This window comes from Taeniopygia guttata, chromosome 4A (assembly GCF_048771995.1).
Source record: "Taeniopygia guttata chromosome 4A, bTaeGut7.mat, whole genome shotgun sequence".
NCBI lineage: Eukaryota > Metazoa > Chordata > Aves > Passeriformes > Estrildidae > Taeniopygia > Taeniopygia guttata.
The window spans coordinates 11,911,778-11,931,258 of record NC_133029.1 but is presented as its reverse complement, the minus strand read 5'-3'; the positions used below and the strand labels follow the sequence as shown (position 1 = coordinate 11,931,258).

At 43.8% G+C, this 19,481-nt stretch overlaps 1 protein-coding gene across 4 annotated transcripts in view; it reads left to right on the top strand.

Annotated features, from left to right (window-relative positions):
- PASD1 (PAS domain containing repressor 1) overlaps positions 1 to 19,481 on the top strand; it is a 52,746-nt gene that overhangs the window by 13,603 nt on the left and 19,662 nt on the right. For 2 of the 4 annotated variants that reach the window (XM_030272665.4, XM_030272666.4), the window contains exons 2-10: positions 9,578 to 9,669; positions 11,049 to 11,105; positions 12,431 to 12,585; positions 13,361 to 13,452; positions 15,280 to 15,369; positions 16,446 to 16,566; positions 17,759 to 17,872; positions 18,529 to 18,647; positions 19,381 to 19,463. In XM_030272665.4, the coding sequence (XP_030128525.4) occupies positions 11,074 to 11,105; positions 12,431 to 12,585; positions 13,361 to 13,452; positions 15,280 to 15,369; positions 16,446 to 16,566; positions 17,759 to 17,872; positions 18,529 to 18,647; positions 19,381 to 19,463 (806 nt within the window). In that variant the 5' untranslated portion in view covers positions 9,578 to 9,669; positions 11,049 to 11,073. Of the gene's footprint in view, positions 1 to 9,577; positions 9,670 to 11,048; positions 11,106 to 12,430; positions 12,586 to 13,360; positions 13,453 to 15,279; positions 15,370 to 16,445; positions 16,567 to 17,758; positions 17,873 to 18,528; positions 18,648 to 19,380; positions 19,464 to 19,481 lie in introns of those variants that run through there. The other 2 variants (XM_072929163.1, XM_030272669.4) reach the window with 2 other exon arrangements.

The window sequence follows — 19,481 nt, the reverse complement described above, 5'->3', positions numbered from 1 at the left end:
GGAGAAAATACCCCAGTTATATTATTATCAAGATCAGTTATATTATTAGCAATACCAGAATAAGCAGCAACAATTCTTCTTGAAAAAAACTCATAAAGTTCAATAGTTTATCCTTGGTGTACCAAAGAAGGAATTACAGTTGGGCCAACATACTTTCTGTTGCATAAGTCTTCTAGTGTTACTTAATGCAAATACTACAAATGAGTACAACTTTGTCCAAAATACTTTTGCTGACTATATTTATCATCTGTCTTCTTTATAGTAAACAAGAAGAGACATCTGTGGAGAAGGTCTGGTAGCCACAGAAAATATTTTGCATCATAGTCTCTAAGTGGTGCCATTATGAGCTATTCTCAGCTCAAAGAGCCGTTCTCTAGGGCAGCTGAAACACAGATGGATATTTGGTGTTTGTGCCCCTTTGTGACCGTATTATATATTTGTAATGCAGGGAGTGAAACACTGGATGGAAAGTGCCACTTCAAGACACCTGTGAGTGATTTTGGGAACTGTCAGTAACGCAGTAGGTTTTCTCACAATAATGCTCAAGTCTAGTCCTTAATCATGCACTTGAAACAAGTGGGCTCAGGCCTTATGAAAGGTGTTTACTTACTCAGCTCTAAGGCACAGGCCAAGAAATAACTTGATGGGATCAGCCGAGTTTGAATAGGAGCAGCAGCAAATAGAATCAAATGAGTGTGAATGATGTTGCTGTGCTCTCTATTAGAAAAATATCTGCCAGCTGCCATTGCAGAGAATAATCCTGCAAGATGCTGACACCTCCAGTCCGCACTGCCCAGGGGAACTGGACCAGGGCACTTCAGGCGTACAGCTCCCATTACTCACCTTAGATGAACAATGTTTTTTCTCTGAAATCCTACTTTTTCCTGTTATATAAAGGCTGGCTCTTCTCTGCTTCCTCCTTCTTGAAAGGCTCTTGATGCTTACAGGGACGGAGTGCACTGCTGGTTATTCTCAGCTGCAAGATTGCAGAGATGGCAGTGGTCAGGTCAGTGGGGCATGAATGTAGCTCAGCTGGAGCGCAGATGTGAGCAGATCATTTAAGGAAAGCAGCTGAAATTCTCGGAGCCAAATGAGGATAAGACAAAATTTGAAATCTAAGGGCTTTGTTTAAATGCCTTTTAACTTAGGTGCAGATTATACCTGGAATACTCCAGAATTAAACACACCAAGAGGGTAAGGAAGTTTCTTGTGCTTGAACTTGAATGCATGAGGCCAAAGATGGAAAATGAGGTCAGTTAGCTCATCTGCAGTGAATCCTTTGATATTCATTTAATGGATAAGTAGATATAACTGAGCTTGCAGGGAAGACTTTGAATTTAAACAACTAAAGCTCTTTATAATTTTCTCACAGGTCTTTTACATAAACTGGACATTGGGAAGCCTTTCTTTAAGGAGAGGGTGGTCAGAAACTGAAATAGGCTTCCTAGAGAGGAACTGTCAGTTTCCCAAGCCTGACAGCATTTAGGAGGCATTTGGACAATGCCCATAATACCACACTCTAACTTTTGGTCAACCCTGGTCGGGCAGATGGACTGGCTGGTCATTGTAGGTCCCTTCCAACGGAAATATTCTGGTTTATTCTATTCTGCCGAGCAGCTAAACTGTACAGACAGGTAGTGCTGTTCCACTTCTGCTGCAATACCACATAAGTCTCCTCAACTTGTTCCCTCCTTTCTTCTGCCCCTGAACCAGAGGTGAGAAGTGGTCTGATTCTGGGAGATCCACTGTTTTTGCAGTGTTTGGTTTTTGATACTGGCCAAAATTGAAAAGTTGATCTCTGGATAAGGAACTGGAGTCTCCTCTGATATAGGGAGTCTTTCAGTCTGGTTCAGACCTATCTCTAATCCTTTTGTTGTAGTATTTCCTTTTATTGAATCGCTTCCTTATGTATTGAGTTCCAGAAATTCCAGGTTGGTGATACACATGGGAAACAGATTGCAACAGAGAGCAGATTTAATTACTCAGGTCTAGAATTACTGAGGCAGAACATTTTTTCTTCATGTTGTTTGAAAAGGGAGAAGAATCTTCCCTTTTTTATTTATAGGAAGAAGTTTGAGATCAAATGACTCTGAGCTGCCCTTTCATTGGTCACTCAGTGATTGCTTGAGAAAAAAATAATGACCTGGGTTTTTCCCCCCCTTCTTCATTTGAAAATCAGGTCTTACCAGTGCTGGGTGTTTAGGGGAGTTCTAAGACTGTAGTCTTAGATGCTTCAGGAAGCTTATTTTAGGAGGCAGGACTTGACTGAATGCCAGTAGACAGAGCTAATCATCAGGACATCTGGATTCACTTCTTAACTCTGCTGCATGACCTTGGGTCAGTGATTTAGGTCGAGTTTGTCCAAAATGTTCAGTATTTGCAGGTGCTTATGCTGGATTTCAGCATTACTGAAAATTAGGCTGTAACTGCATTCACTGTTTCAAATTCAGATTCCCCAAACTGGGACACTTGTAAAAAGGAGACAGAAGTAAAATGTGTGCCTCTGTTTCTCATTTGTACAACAAGGATGGATAACTTTGTTTGTAGAGTGTGCTGAGACTTCCTGAGGTAAAAGCATTAGACAGGAGAAAGGATGGCAGCAGCTGCTTGCAGTGTCAGAAAAGTAGACACTGTTCAGTAGAAATCAAAGGATGCCGAACAAGAACCAAACTTCCAAGAGTTCACCAGCTGAAGGGCTCCCCAGACTGTGCAGGGGACCAAGCAGATCTAAGGAGGTGCAGAAATGAGGGGGCCAAAAGTAGCTGGCTGTCTGCAGACTGACTGTGCAGCACCCAGCCCATCCAGCTGCCTGCTGCCTTCCCACCTGTGCCAGCAGCAGCAGAGGAGCAGCTGAATTGCCCTTCCTTGGAAGGGGGATCTGGAGACTTAGGGCTGATGACAGTCAGGGTGGTGCAGGTGTGCCAAGCTGTGTGCTTCTCACAGACTGGTTTGTGTCACACACAGTCAGTCTAAGCATGCCAGAGAGGGGCAGCCCTTTTGTGCAGGTGTGCAGCAGTTCTGCTAAACATCTGCTCAGACAGTGGAAGAGCCCTGGTAGCATCAAGCTCCTCTCCTGAATAGGGCTGGGCGCTGCTAGACTCTTCCTGCTTTCAGAGGTGGTGAGTGCATCACTTCATGGCTGCATCCTGACTCCTGTAGGCTGTGGCTGCTGTCAGGCTTTGAAGTGAGCTGAAGCACACTTGTAGAGCCATGGCCATGGGGTAATGCTTGTAGACAGAAGACACTTTTGAAAGAAAATCCTCCAGCCCACAAATAGCTCCTACCATCTGCTGGTCCTGCAGGCTGGGAGTAGATGCACCATGAAGCCAAGTCATACTCAGTGGTGTTGCCCACTGGAGCACAGCACTTCTGCAGTGTGGTCCTGAAACCACCTAGGACCCACTTCTGACCCAGTTGAGGGCCTCTGCTTTTACTGTGCAGAGCAAGCAGCCCCTCAGGCCTTTTTGCAATATGAGTCAACCTCCAGCACAAGCAAACACAAAGCACAAGTGCTCATCTCCTTATGTGTACCATCCTCGAGCATCTGAAATGCATTTTATATACAAGATAGAGAAAGGCAAAGAAGAAACAACACAAAAAATGTATTTTTTGAAGAGAAAAAGAGAACAGCTAAGGACATAAATGCTATTATTGCCTCTTTCAATGAACTGGTAGCTGCTGGGAGTGTTCTCTTACTCAGAAAAGTAGAGGAGAAGGTATTTAGTTTAATTAGATCACTGATTTTCTTTGCTGTCTAATGATTACTTTTATTCTGTGGACAGGGAGAGCTCAAAGGCATAAAGGTAGGCAGTTTAATGACACACAGACTTCATGTAGCTCTCTGCTTAGGATGAGTTTCACCCGTAGTAAATAGAAGAGGAATTACAAGAGGGATTTCAGGGTGATGCATCCAAACAGGCAGCTTTGACATGTTTGTCCTCATACCTACCTTGTTGCCAAAACAAAATCCAAAACCGAAAAAGGACCCAAGGACCTCAGTTAATGCCACCAGTGCAGTTGCTGAGCTGTGTCCTCTTGGTGGGAGTAATGCATAGCACCTCGCAGGGAGCGGCTGATCCCTGCTCCCTGCTCCAGCTGGCACTCCCTGAAAGTGGAGCAGGAGGGGTCAGGGTGCCCAGCACAGCTCTGCAGGCAGCTCTGCAGGAGATAACACTCAGAGCAGACAGAGCAGAGTGCTGGCTTCTTTTACAGCTGACCTTTGCTGGTTGGCTCTGATAGTGTTAGTACTCCTCTGAATGAAACCCTGAAACGAGCCAGAATTTCGACACCGGGTTGGTGATCAGATGGTGTAATTTTTTTAAGCTGTAGAATCAATAGCTTTGGGAGGAATTATTTTAGCTTGTTAAGTCACTGTTTTAATTGCTGAATTTTATTGGGTTAACCTTCCCACACCCCCCACTCCTTTGTGATTTGCCAGAAAAGTGAATATGATGGAAGTGACCTGAGGCAGGAGTAAGGGCTCTCTGCTCACCTCCCCTCCCATGCTCCCAGCAGCAATGGTTGCTTAACTGCCAAGGTGAGCACTGCAGGAATCATCCTGACTGCCACCACTGCTTTCCTGGGTAGAAATTGCACCCGTTATTTTTTTGCAAATTGCACTGAAGTAAAATATGTGTTTATGCACTCACCCCCACACACATGCATTTGCATCATTTGGATCAGCTAGAAACAGAAACAGAGATTTAAGAGCTGGAAGTTTCAGAGAACATTCTGTTCAAAAGACTTTTGGCCATTCACTTTAAATATTCCTGCTTTCTCTTTAGCTCTATGTACCTTTCCTGGAAGTAGTTCCCTGAAAATACATAATCTCGACTGCTGCTGAAGGATTGACTGTGAGCAACTACCTTTGTTCTCATTCTGTGTGAGGGAGAGTCCTGTTATTATTTGAGGATTATTTGGCTCTTTGTCTGAGTCAGGTATGGTAAAGAATTGTTTATAGGTTGGATATCAGCATTTCATATCACAACACACATTTATTTACCTTTCCTGTAGTAACTGAATAGCAACAAATGAACACAGGTATCCATCCAAGACTGCAGAAGAAATATTATTTTGATTGTGCTGAAAGTACAGTTTTGTATTTCTTAGGGTTGTGAATCAGCATTCTGCTTTTTGCCATGTTTTGGGAATTTTAAGGGGCCATTAGACAAATTGGTAGAATTAATTAGATGAATATTCTTCTTGTTACAGAAACCCCAGAGACATTTTGAATAATATTCTACAATGTTGCATCTTTACCCTGCAAGGTTCAGCAATTTGCTAGGACAGAGCAAACTTGGACAGCTAATTTCTCCAGGATCTGACAAAAATCCTAGAGAACAAAATGTTCCAGTTATCTTTTCTTTTCAAGTATCTGTTAGTTTTTAATCCTTTTCTGCCTTTCGTTTTGCAGAAGCACCATATATTTGTTAAAAACAAAACAAAAACCAAAACAAAACACAAAACACAAAAAATCCAACACACCACCATTGTTCCTGCCTGTATCTTTCATTTCACTTTTGTGCTGAATCACAGTATTCCATTACAGCCTTTTTTATGGTGTAATTGTTTTCTATAATCCATTTTCTTTGGACACTTTTTAGCTTCTGTCTGAAGTTGCTATAATGAATATAGTCATAAATCTGTCACAGGTAACAAGCTAAATTTAAAGCTCAATAAACCAGGGGAGAGTATGCTGTAGGTAAGTGTATTGGGATGCAACAGTTACAATAGCAGCACAAAAAGTCCACTTATGGCCAGTTAACAAAGGAAACACAGAACATTTGGTTCCCTCCCTCAGCGACCACCATCACCCACGTTCTAGCAAACAAAGATGTGTGAAAGTACAAATTAGAGTCATAGTAGCCCCAAAGAGATGCAGAGTGTGTGGCTGCTGTGGGTGGGTGTGCTCTGCTGGACCACTGACCTGAGGGAGATCCCAGTTCCTCCAAAGAGGGTCTGAAACTGGGAGCTGCCAGGAAGGACAGGACCCAGTGCTCCTGGAGCTGGACACAGCTTGATTCCTCAGGTGGTGTGTCCATAAAGAGAACCTGTCAGTCCTGTGTGCCTCAGACCTGGGCAAGCCAAGTTCCCACCATGAGATGCCTGGGTGCTTGTCAAAACTGAGATCGTTGTACATTTCTTCTCTTTGGAGAAGAAGAAAGTGAAGAACATAGAGATGAAACAGCAATGGAAAGATCAAGGCAGGTCATATAAGAAACAAGATGGAGAGAAACCACATTCAAAAGAGATCCAATTCTCTGAATGGTGATCCAATGGGGATAAGTGAGGGAAGGGCAGAAAAGAGTGAAGAACAGAAGGCAAGGCATGGCAAGGAAAGGAGAGGGTGAAATAGAGGCAGAAAAAATTTAGCAAGCAGATCAAATAACACAGATATGCAACTCCTTTGCCACACCTGGTTTAGGTCTTTGTGTTTGTGTGTTTCTGTGACACAGCAGTGGTGAGGCCGTGCCCTGTGGTGCTGTGGCAGATGGGAATGCCCCAGCAGTGCTGAGCTGCTGCTGCTGCTCTTGCCCACTTCTGTGCCACTGGGGCAAACATCTGTCTGTGTGACAGGAGGATGGCTGGGAGCATGGGGTGAGTGGCACAGCACTGAGCCAGGCTGTGACTTCAGGGCTGCTGGGCATCAGCAGAGATGCTGATCCTTCCTGTGCTAAACAGCCACAGGGACCCAGCCACACTGCTTGGGTTTTCAAATGCCATCTACATCAGCATCTTAGAGTTGAACCAGCGCTTTAGTGAAGAGGTTAAATTCTGCCTTTTAAAAATGAAATCAGCTGTTTTGCTGCCAGCCACAGTCGTGCCCTCCTGTTGCCTCAAGAATAATGAAACACTGGCGTACTGACGTGTAAAACATATTGCTGGAGAATGTGTTATCTCTCTTATTTGTGACTGCATCGTGCCACAAAGTGCTGCATCTTGTAATTAAGGGCTCTCTGATGAATTTATTGCATGCAAAGTCTGTGAGAATTATTAGCACAGCACATTTCCATAATTAAAGTGTTTCTTACAGTATAGATTTGAAGACTCTCTAACTGCTGTATGAGTTAATGCAAAATTCTTTAATGCGAAATTCTGTGGAAACTCAAATACAAGCAGAACAAAGTTTCTATGCATAGAGAATGTTTTTCATTAGAGCAGTTGTTATAGCTGGAAAAAGCAATCAAATCATCTGGATTCAGGCACACTTTTAGGTGAAAGCTTTATTCATTGCTTATCACAAAGAAATGGGCAGCATCTCTCACAGAAATATCTTTGCCTTGCCACATGTGTCATAACCAAATAACTAAAATTTAACCTATAATGAAACATTCATAGGAACTGCTGGTTTCAGGACACAAATCTGACTGTTCCATTAAGAATTATCCTAAGGTAATGTTAATATTTTGATGGTTTGCAGCAAGTCAATAAATAAACATTTTCTTTACTTACAGGTTTACAGTTTTAGATAGCTCCTGAAGTCAGAGAGTTCTGCTGTTCTCTCTCCCTCTGCCATTCTCTCTTCAGTAAAAAATGTGCCAGAATATAGCAGATAGCACAGAATAATGCTTTAACTATTAGTTGCTGACTGCTAAGTCCATTTGTCTTTTGAAGGCTGTCATTTGGCTACATTACACTTTCTGTAACCCTGGAAACAACTTCAAATGCTGTGATATTTGAAAAGTCTGATGTATAATGTACCCTTAGAATGCTATGAGTGGTTTTTGAGACTCTCTGTACAAAGGAAGGAAAAAATAATTTCCCTTGACAGAGGGCATTAAGCAGTGATGGATGTGCATTGCTTTGTGAGAAACCTGATCCTCACCTGTTGTAGGTGGGGTGAGAAACAATGCCAGGAGCACTGACAAGTTTCCTCTACCTGCCCACAGAGTTCTGGAGTTGCTCTCTCAAAGTGTTACAGAAGGGGATTTTCAGGAGGCAATAAATAAATTTTGATCCCTCTGGTTAATGCAGTTGAGGTCAAAGAGATTCTATCTGGATCTATTTAAAATACTCTTAACCTGCAGACATACTGCTGTCAGTAGTGCTAAGTGTCTTAGCTGGCTGAGGAATGTATACAACCCTTATGAAACTATTCTTAAGTATTCCGGTTACTATATTTAGCTCTGTCTTACAACAAGACAAAATGCACTTAGCTAAATGCAGTCCTGAAGTGCTTAATCCAGTTAAGATTATTTTGTCCTTAGGTGTCTTCTGCTAAAACTTTTTCTTGCTCACCGTCCTGCTGCATCATGAAAAAGCTGCTCTGTGTGGTTGGGCCTGTGAATTCTTTTATAGCTTTTATTCTGTGAGCTCCTCCAAGTCTGGTGTTGGCTGAGGGCTTTGAGCCTAATTCCTCTGTCCCTGGCATGATAGCTCCTCCTGAAGACTGGAGAATCCAGGCTTCATTTCCCAGTTGAGGCTCAGAGAGCATTAGCTGTATTGTTGACTCTTGGTGCCCAAACAGCTTCCCTCCACTTGCTGCTATTCCAGCTGGGTGGGAGGCCAACCATTCTAATGAGGCAGGAAACCCACCAGGCTTCCTGGGGGCTTTCAGTTGTTAGTCAACCTGTGGGCAGAGTTTCCATAAAATACAGTTTCTATAAAATAATGCTTTTCACTCCAGGCTTGGGAAAAACCCTTTTCTTTAGCTGAATTTTTGCATGGTCAAGTCTGAACACAAAGAACGTTCCCTGATAATTTTTGATTGATCTTTCTGTGTATCCACAAGCATTTTTTCGTAATTTAGCCCATTGCTTTAAGAACTTTATACCTGTGTATCTTTGAACTTGTACCCAGGCACCAAATCCTCTGTAGGGGACATTCTTCTAGAGAAGAAACAACTGAGTGATTTTGACAGAGCAGCAGTGAGGGATGAGCAGCGGGGACAGGAGCCTCAGCTCAATGGGGTAACAGATAAGGTCACACGCTCCTTTTGAACTGGAGTAAAGCATGACTGGGGTAGCACCACTGTGAGAACACACACAGCAATCCCCTGAGTTGAAGTTTGCTATGCAGGAGCTGTTTCCAGTTGCAGCTTCACTGAGGGTGTCAGGAGCTACATGATATTTTCCCTAGATTTTGTGTGTCCCATCAGCAGCAAGTATTAAAGGGAGGCCTTTAATCCATTCACAGGTGGGTGGCTGTGGCTTGTGCTGACTTTGCTGATCATGCTTGTCTTGAAGGAGGTTTTGGTTGCAAGATTTGATAGATGAGGTACAGGTCGTACTTCTGGTTTTCACAGCACACCAGGTAAACTTTGGAAGAACTCCAGTTGATCCTCAGTGCCTCCAAGCCAGTAGGGCCATTCTGCCACCCTGCTGGGTCACACAGCTTTTTGGACATGAGAGGTCACATTGGCCTTCCCAGGCTGCTTCTGTGGCAGTAGGTTGTGCCACAGAGCCAGGAGCCCAAGAACTTGGTCCAACTCCCATTGCTTTGCTGAGCTTTCATTAGTCATACTTGAGCATGGTTCTAATTTGTGATGGCAGACTTTTCTCAGCTTGAAGTGATTGCAGCTGTCCATGCTAAGTCTTACCTGCAACTGTGTTCTAACTGGACTTGCTTTTCCTTCCAGGATTAATTTTTCTCCATCTCTATTTACATGGTGATAAGAAGTGCTAATCCCACTCTGTCAGTCTGGACTGATGAATCTGAGGAATAGAACAGGTAATTTCTAATTTGGCTTGTAGCTTTTAGTGACTCAGGCAGTGAGAACCACTCCCTCTCTATGGAATGCATTCATAACAAAAGAATTCATACAGTATCTTCTGCCCAGGTCATCTGCAGGGAGGGAGATCCTTGCCCTGGAGCAGGGAAGGAAGGATAAAATTCTGTAGCTGTTGCTGTGAGCAGCATCCCTGACTTCCTGACAGTTGTGGGTGGTTCTGTTTTGTTTCTGTTATTTTATAGCTACCAAGTTGTTTGAACTTGGAGCAGTGTCTAAACAGAGAAAAGTTTTTGGATGTACCTATTGAAAAATTTCCCTTGAGTTCTGGGCAGCATGGGGTGTTTTGCAGGGAAAGTGCTCAGGGGAGGTGGGGAGCAGATTGGTTCTGATGGTGGGGATGGGTGTGATTTCCTCTTTGGAGGTGTCTGAAGGGGTACAGTCCAGCAGAGCTGACCTGGGCAACGTGGTGTGGAGTGACAGCAGCTGCCTCACCTGCACCTCCCTGGCTCTCTGTCCCTCAGACTCAGCCCATCTGAGTCACAGAAAGAAAGTCACCAGCGAAAAAGCTGCCCTTGTGTTGAATTTTCCATCATTCAATGGGGTTTGAGAGTACTGTGTCCTTACTGAGAGTTGTTGCCAACTCTTCTCCTTCCCTGGTTAGTGCCAGGTGAGGATATTTTAAATTGAAGCCTTGGGCATGAATCCCAGGATGCAGCTCAGGTGATGTGGGAAAAGTCCACCAGCCCAAGCAGCTGGATGCAATTGGCTGCAGGGTGCTCTGGATGAACCTGTCTGTCATCTCATCTCTTAGATATCCTGCTAGTAGGCTGCTGCTGCCTAATGCAAATCCTTTAGGGGATTAGCACAGTTTCTTTCTCTGTGTCTTTCCACTGGAAAAGAAATCTCAGATATGTTTCAATCAGGGCAGGCAGTGATTGAAATCAACCAATAACCTGTGTGATTTCCCAGAGCAGGACCAGCTGGGGTGCTGCCTGCTGGAGACGCCAGGTCAGATTTCTCTCTCTTTTGCTCTTGCATTTGCCAGGAAGATGCTGATTCCTGTGCAGAGATGGGTGCTTCAGCAGGATTCCCCATCCTGGCTCAGAGGGCAGGGCAAAGGCAGGCTGAGGGGCTGCTAGCTTTTAGACTTTCCTTTTAAAGTCCTTGATGGGTGTTTGGGTATGTGGCAGCAGTCTCACTTCTCATGCCTTGGTAGCTGACTGAACAAGCAAGGAAAGGCATACCAAAAGGGGAATCTGGGAATGGGAAGATTGAAACATCCTGGTCTTTGGGTATAAACCACTACACTCCATGTTTGGACATTCTTAGCAAGATCAGGGAGTATGTCTCAGTAAGTATTTCTGTGTTTTCCTTGCAGAGCCCTGTGTTGTGTAAACGAACTGATGGATGAAGATGAGAAGGACAGGGCAAAGAGGTATGACAGGATGCACTCCTGGAGGAGAGCTGTAAATGTTGTGTTATCCAGTGCTTGACAATGAACTTGACCCCACTGATGTCAGAGGCAAAGCTCCCACACAGTTTACAGGCTGTGTGTAGCTGACCACAAGCAGCATAATTTAAGTCACCATTCAGACTTCTCACAGAGTTTGGCCACCCCTACAATGGGTTATCTGGCTGAGTGGTCTTTAAATTACACTGCTGTGCCCTCAGGATCTTGTGCTCTCCCATTGCTATTTATTGTCTTGCAGTAGGATTCCTGACCTGTGATTTTATTGGCATCAAGCAGTTCTGCCCACCTGGGGTAGAGTTCCCTTAGCTTTAGCACAGGCCTGACTTAATCTCCTGTCAGAGAAGCACTTGGCTCAGTTCTGTTTAGTCATTGTGCACCAGTGCCAAAACAGAGATGGCTGTGAACTTGAGTGCTGGATCTGAAAACATCCAAATGCCAACCTGAATATGAATGGAAATGCTTTCTGCATACCACCCTCAGTCTAGATCTCAGGAAGCATGTATCATCATGAATATACTTGCAAAGCAAATTAATTACTATTGGAAGAGGTTATATGAAAAGTGTTATCTCAGATACGAGCCTGGGAAAGAACACTTTGGAAGAAACTAAATGGGTTTGCTCTCTCCTTTATTGTTTTTAATGGAGGGGGAAAGCCTAATAAATATTCTTGATTTGTGAACTGAAAACTGGTTGTAGTTCTGCAGCCAGACCTGTAACACTCCCATTTCATATATCACAGCAGTAGATTTTCAAGACCACATACAAGATTTTATTCTGCAGTTCAGTTGCCTCTGCACAGTGCTGTCTCTTGATAAGCTCCTTTTGCAAGTGTAAATCAGAGAAATCCTTCACATTTTGACATTTATATGTGTGTGTACTAACTGCAAAACAAAAATTCATAAAAATTAAGTGAGCAAAACATCAATATGCATGAACATACTTTTCTCTTACTGGAAGAATTTCTTCCATAACACCTTCCCTATCGCTGCTTTTGAAACAGTGGGAATTGCTGCTGAAATGTATGTAAGGCTATGATCTTTCCCAAATGAACCCAAATATGTGTTACCTCCAGGTGCTCCTTGCTGCTGGTGAGTTTAGTTTTGCTACAAGGTTCTAAGTACCAGCAAAATCTTCGTGTGCAAGCCCAATTTTAAACAAATAAACATTCCCAGCAGAGTTTAGACTCTTGTATTTAAAGTGTTTTGGTGGGGCAGGGTAGATCACCTCACCCTGGTTTGTGCTGTAGGTCCTTTATTCTGCTTAGTGACATTTATGTTTTTGTCGCCCAGGGCATCACGCAACAAATCTGAGAAGAAGAGGAGGGACCAGTTCAATGTCCTCATTAAGGAGCTTTGCACGATGCTGCAGGGCCACGGCCACCCTCTCAAGATGGACAAGTCCACAATACTGCAGAGGACCATCGACTTCCTACAGAAGCAGAAAGGTACTGGGGTGGTGGTTCAGAAAGGAGGGTGCTGGCCCTGCATCTGCCCAGCAGACAGTTTCCATTCAGAAAATACAAACTGTTTTTTCCAAGCATCTCAGCCACCCAGAGAGGACACGAGCCTGAGCGAGGGGCAGAAGAAGGCAGGAGAAGGGCCAGGGCTGAGTACATTGCTGCCCAGTTAAACACAGACAGATTTGAAAAGATGCAGTGCTGTGTGCTTTCTACTGTGGATGCATCATTCCCCTCACTGGCCTCCATATCCCCTGGCCTGCTCTGTGCACTCCCAAAAAGAAAAGCTGAAGAACAGCACCTGCTACAAAACTCAGGGAGAGAGTATTCTATGCCATCTTCCCAGGTCTCTTGGATTAGGAGATAAGCCTGTCCGATTGCCTGGGCACTCACAAGAGCAGCTGTGAAACAGCTCCAGAGTTGAAAGAAACAGCTCCAGAGTTGAAAGAAACAGCTCCAGACTTGCAGACACCCTTTGCTCACAAGGATGCTCTACTACTCTAAAATTAACCCATTGATCTTAATTTTTTAAGGTTATCTTCAGGCTACCTAAAATGTCTCCATTTCCCTTTCTTGATTTCTAATGCATTTGTATCATGATGGCATGGAAAATGACTGTTGCATGCAAGAAACCTTTATGTGAAGCATGATAAGAAGATGATTTCTCTCACAGCCTCTTTAAAAAAATCTAGTGTTACTTGAAAGTGAAAAAAGAATTCAAGTAGCATGAGTCATGTTGCTTTTTTGATATTTTCTCTTTAAGAAATCACAGCACAGACAGAAGCCTGTCAGATTAGACAAGATTGGAAGCCTTCATTTCTTAGCAACGAGGAGTTCACCCAGTTGATGTTAGAGGTAAGAAGAAATTAAATAGATTACTGAGAAATAATCAGTTCAGTGGAGTAGTTCAGGGATATACAGTTCTTTTTCACCTGTAGGTCCCAATGTTAATGATTTCTACTCTGCTGGCACATACAATACATCTGACAGAGACCAATGTTGTACTAAATGCTTTTCAAACAGAGAATTAAAAATAAGATTGCTTCCCCTTAAAAATAAATGGCTTTTCATTTGGGAGTCAAGGCTGATTTGGCCTGGTGAGAGAGGAAAAAGAATTTTCTTTTCTCAGAAGAGCCACTAGAGCTGGCAGTTTTAGGAAAAACTTGAAAGGACCTGGAAAAAAGCAGAGCAGCTCTGTTCCTCCCACATCCCATTAGGCAGGCAGCACTGCCTGTGCTGCCTCTGCAGCTGCTGCCTGTGTGCTGCTGTCCTCTCCATGGGAGTGCTGCCTCTTCTGCTTGAATTGCCTTAAGTGCATTCAGGAAACCAGCTCTTATACTCCCACCTCTAAAATGCTTTGCTGATCTAGAAACATCCCCCAAACCCCCATTTCTCCCCTCGTAAGGATGTGGCTCTGGGTCTGTGCTGCACGCTCCTCTGGCGGGGACATCTCCTGCCCTGCGTGGGCAGCTGCTGCTCTTTGCCCCACCAAAATAAGGGTGTATGCTGGGCTGAGCTGGGAGGTGCTGCTGTGCCTTAGTTATTCCTTTTCATCAGGATGTCATGACTCACCTCTCTGGAAAAGTCTGTTCGTTCTTTCTGGGAATCTCTCTTGCCAAACAAGCTAGCTTGTTCCAGCTGAATCAAAACAAATTCCCCCCTTAGACTGGAAGTGGTGGGGGAGAGCAAACCCTCTAATAACTGCTGGCTTGCCAGACTCTGGTAGACCATTGAACAGTTTGGTTAAAATCAGTGGGTTTTTTCCAGAGAGGACTCAGTCTGAGCAAAGGCAGAGTCTGGCAGTGAGGTGGGGGAGATGGTGAATGCTGCATCTTTGACTCCCTGTAGCTAAGCTGCAGAGCAGCCTAACAGTGTCTTCAGAAGAGCTGGCTTTGTGCACAGTGCTCACCAGCTATTAAACCTCCCAGATCTCGATGTTAGAGAAGAATAAGGACAGATACTGCGTAAACAGTACAAGGAGATATTGTAAAGAATAGGGAGAACACAACATCCAAGGGGAAAAGCACAGGCAGTGACTTAAAAGGGACAGAGAGGTTTAACTCTGGGACAGAAACCACTGCAAATGAGAAAGGGGAAACAAAATAAGCCTTAAAATTGTTTTGTCACTAGCCTTACAAATCAGTGCTTTAAGCAAAATAAATAAGGCTTTAGATATTTTTCATATTGTCCATAAACTGCTAAAAATACATCATTGTTTAATTTTTCTGTCTCTGCTTATCCATCCATCTATCCATCCACAAAGCTGTATTTGCCACGATGATATCTGACATCTCCTTACACACCGAGTTTGTTAACTATTGTGTAATTCAGAACACATAATGAAGTGACTGAAGTCAGCAGGATTGTGTGGGTGTTGAAATTCTAAGCATCATTGTCTCACTTCATGTTAAATAAATGCTCACTGTGTGAAAAATACAAGTCAATTTAATAATAATGAGAATGAGAAAATAAGAATATAAAAAGACTGTTGAATTAGACAGCATGTGTAATTTTTATTTTTCCACATTGAATGTAATTTCTTTGATTAATTTCTGCTAGGTTTAAGCTGTTAGAAGCATCACTAAAGAATCAATGAGTCTAAAATAATTTAAGTTTTTCCATCGCATAATACTGGTTTGATTTTTTTTTCTTTTTTTTTTTTCTTCTGCCTATTATCATTAGGCACTAGATGGCTTTCTCATTGCTCTTACCACTGATGGGATTATTATTTATGTATCTGACAGTGTTTCGTCTCTGCTGGGACACTTACCGGTAAGTTCTGCCCATGCACTACACTGAAGGCTCATTCCCCTCCTTAGTGTAAATCAGTCAGTGCAGGGCTGGGGATTGGTTTTGTCCAACCAAAGAGGGAACTGACTGTGGGTGGAAGGTCAGCCAAGAAACTCTTGTGGAGTTTCTCAAGTTCCTGTGAATAACAGATTCTCTCCCAGGGTCTATGAGTTAGCTTAAAAAAACCCAGCTATGCTAAATCACTGTGCTCATAGCTCATCTCTTGGCTATCCATCTAAAGGTCTGGGAGGTGTCTGACCCACCAGGTTAATGGAAAATCTTATGATTGTGAAATAAATGCTGGAGCTCTTCTTAGATAATGTAAATATTATTTCATAACTTAATGTATGCTCTTTGAATGACATTGGGGTTTTCTACTTTGGGCCCATAGTCTTTAGTGACAAATGTGTGGCCTCAGAGTTTTCTAGGAGAACTTCCAGAAACTCGTTAGTTGTCAGATGCAGAAATTTCAGCTTGGCCCCTCAAAATCATTTTTCTCTGTATCTGGTGCCAAGCATGAAGCACCAAGGATGCCCTATATGAGGGAAAACTCAAGCATGCAGTTACCTGAATGTCCTGTGTGCAAAGAACAAATCTGTGCTGACATTTTGGTAGAACCCCTTTAGTCAGGATGTGTGGGTTGATGAGCACTGAATCACCTGAAGGTAAGCTGATTTTGCCAGATGTTCAGCCTCAAAGATAAATGGAGGATGCAGGGAGGAACTCCCCTTCTTCTGTGTCATGCTTTCAAAGAAAAATGTTTCACTTCTCATCATGTTATATTGCTGGGGTACCAGGGTTTCTTCTCCAGCCTGTATCTGTCTGAACTGAAGGACAGCATCTGTGACTCAATCAACCTTTTGCAAATAGGTAGTAATCCTGGGGTAAAATAGTCTAAGGGTTACATTCTGCCCTAGATCCATCTGCAGATTGCCTGGGCTTCCTTGTCGTAGGCATCCACACAAGACTGGCAGTGTCTGTGCTCTGCTGAGGGGGAAAGGGCATGTGGTTGTGTCAGGCTGTACTGCTGAACATGACAAAGCATTCTTTTGTATCAGTCAGATTTGGTGGACCAAAATATATTGAACTTTCTGCCTGAGGGGGAGCAGAGCGAGGTGTACAAGCTCCTTTCTCCACATGTGCTCATGACAGATCCTGTTGCAGCTGATTTTCTAAATGGTAAGCTCTACTCTTGTCTGTCATTCAGAGAAGTTTGCCAGAGGTAAACAGCTCCCCAGGAAGTCTGCTCAGAGCTCTCCAGCTGGCTCTTGCCTGCCACTTCTGTTTTGCTGCATTTGTGGGTTTTAGTGCATCACATCTCTAATGTTCCTATGTGCTCCCAGTACTTGCTCTTTGGTTAGGACAGTCTTTGTTTTACCATTTGCTTTGCCCCTTAGATAGTAGATGCTTTTCCCCAGATGGGATACTAGACTAACCCTGAGAAAGGAGTGAGGGCTCAAGGGAAAAAAATTTGGAGAAATCCCAAACAGTTTTAGCAGAACCATTATTCCTTAGGAAGCTTGCATGTCTCAGGACACAAGAGAAGCCCCAATGTAACTTAAGCAACAGCCTTCCTATCTGAACAATCCGTCTGGATCAGTACTGCTGGCTGCTGTCCCATGTCCCTTCCCCACAGAAAATGTCCTCAGGACCAGAGCAGACAGCAGCATCTTCCCAACACCTGTGTTTCATGAAGCCTTTGCTGAGCCTGCACCCCTTTCCCAGTGGGTTTGGCAAGGCCACTGAGCAATTCTGGGAGCTGAGCAGCCTGGTGATGCTCTGAGCAGCCTGGTGATGCTCTGAGCAGCCTGGTGATGCTCTGAGCAGCCTGGTGATGCTCTGAGCAGCCTGGTGATGCTCTGAGCAGCCTGGTGATGCTCTGCCTGGGGGTAGTTTCCCTCAGGTTGAAGGCCATGTGGTCTAATCCATAGAGTTCAGACTTGGGACAGAAAACTGGATTAGAGCTTGGCACAGTGCCCTCCCCTGTTAATGGAAGGGCTCAGGGTGAGTTCAGTGCCCTTTGGTCTGACTGAGCAGTGCCAGAGCAGAGTTCTGCAATACCATGTAACTGCTCTGTATGAAATCCTGCGTCCATGAAGTCAGGGGAAATCCTGCTGACCAGTACAGCCAGGGCTTCACACTCAGCTTACTGGAGTGACTGCAAAGACAGGAAAAAAGGGTGAGAATACATTTCCTCAAGAAGAAACATGATAATTGTTCCTAGTAGTTATATATTTACTTCTGGGTATCAGATGCTTCCCAGCAGGGTGTGCTCAGGTACCACTTGGTAGATAAATTAAATATGTGAGAGAGCTAAAGTGCAGACTTCCAATAACATTGTCTGTGTCTCCCTCTCTTTCTCTCATTTCAGCAGAAAAACAAATAGAGTTTTGTTGTCATTTAGCAAGAGGCAGCTTAGATCCAAATGAACCCCTGATGTATGAATATGTGAAATTTGTAGTGGATTTTAAATATTTTACTCATGGTAAGTTACTGTTCCAGCCTACCTTTGTCTCTCCACCTCTCTCCTTTAAATTGTCTTGATCTGTAGTATCTTAAAGGCTCTGTTTCTGCTGAAAATGCCCCATAATTGTCAGGGATGGAATGAGCTGTGCATACATTGGATATATTTTTCATACAAAAGTGGTGGGGAATCTGTTGATCAGAAGAGTACACTCTTCTGTATGTTGTGCCTAAAGCTGATACTAGACTGAAAATGCCTCTGTTTAACCCACTGCCAATTGTAAAGCAGCCTACTTATTCAAATAGCCAGAAATATATGGTATTCTATTTCACTCGTGGCAGTGAAGTGACACTTTACAGAGATTAAGTACTTTGAGGTGCTTGTAAAATCCTGAATCTTGCAAATGTTGGCCTGGAGAAAGATTGACAAGGAGACTGCAGCTGCACACTGTGAGCTGCTCCGAGCTGTCTTACAAAGCTCCCCTGCAAGCCATGGGTAGGTGGATACAGCTGTGTAGCTTGGAGCCTAAAGGGTCGTGCTTTAAATAACATCAGTGTGGCATCACCCTCTGGGCTGGAGGAGTTTGTTGCTTGGGTTTCTTCAGTCACTGTACCTGCCTTAACATGAGAAGAAACCTCTCCTTCCTCTTCTTAAATCACTTCTCTGGTTGTTTGCAGTGCCTACACCCTCCTGTAATGGCTTTGAGTCAGCTATTGCACGGGCTTTCAGGTCAGCCACGGAGGAGCAGATCTGCCTGGTCGCGACTGTTCGTCTGGTCACGCCGCAGTTCCTGAAGGTCAGCCCGGGCTGGCAGCAGGGACAGCAGCACAGGGAGAGGAGAGGAGAGAGGACGTGGCTGTGGCTGGGAGTGGGAGATGACATAAGTCTGTATTTTGGAAAGATAAGGTATAAAGCTGGAGCTGCTTTTGAGAAGAGGTGGTTTTGTGATGGGGTGTCTTGGAGGGGGCAGCCTGGGAAGCTCCAGGACAAGGTGACCAGCTTACACCACTTGGGAATTTGCAGCCTTCAAAGACGTGCATCCACCACTCCTTTGTGTAAGGAAGTCATCTGCATCTTCAAACACTGAAAATTTGTGTCCTGGCCTCTTCCTGCTGGGCTGTAAATGTCCCGTGGCACTGGTGCAGGGATAACAGCCCTCGGTGCCGCTTGCTCAAGGGGGCATTAGCCAGCTCAGGTAGAGGCTGGACTTGGAGCTGTCATCCATATTCAAATACCAGTATTTGCAAAAAGCTGGGGAATTTTGCCTGGAGAGTGCAAGACGAGACTCTTTGACTATTTATCCTAGCTCTGAAATTCAGCTCAAGGTAAACTATTCAGCATTTTTCATCAGTTCATGCATCTGTAAATCAAGTCTTACACATTCCTTAGAGAAAAATAAGTCAAGTGCTTTAAAAGCACTGTGTTTTGCTATGGTTTATTATAGCAAAAAGATGCATGCTAGGTTTTGATAGCAGGCACTTTTGTCATTTCATAGAATTAAATGTCTAAATGTATCTACTATTTTGCAGGAGCTTTGCAACGTTGAAGAGCCATGTGAAGAATTTACATCAAGGCATAGTTTAGAATGGAAGTTTTTATTCTTGGACCACAGGTAAGATATTTGGGTTTA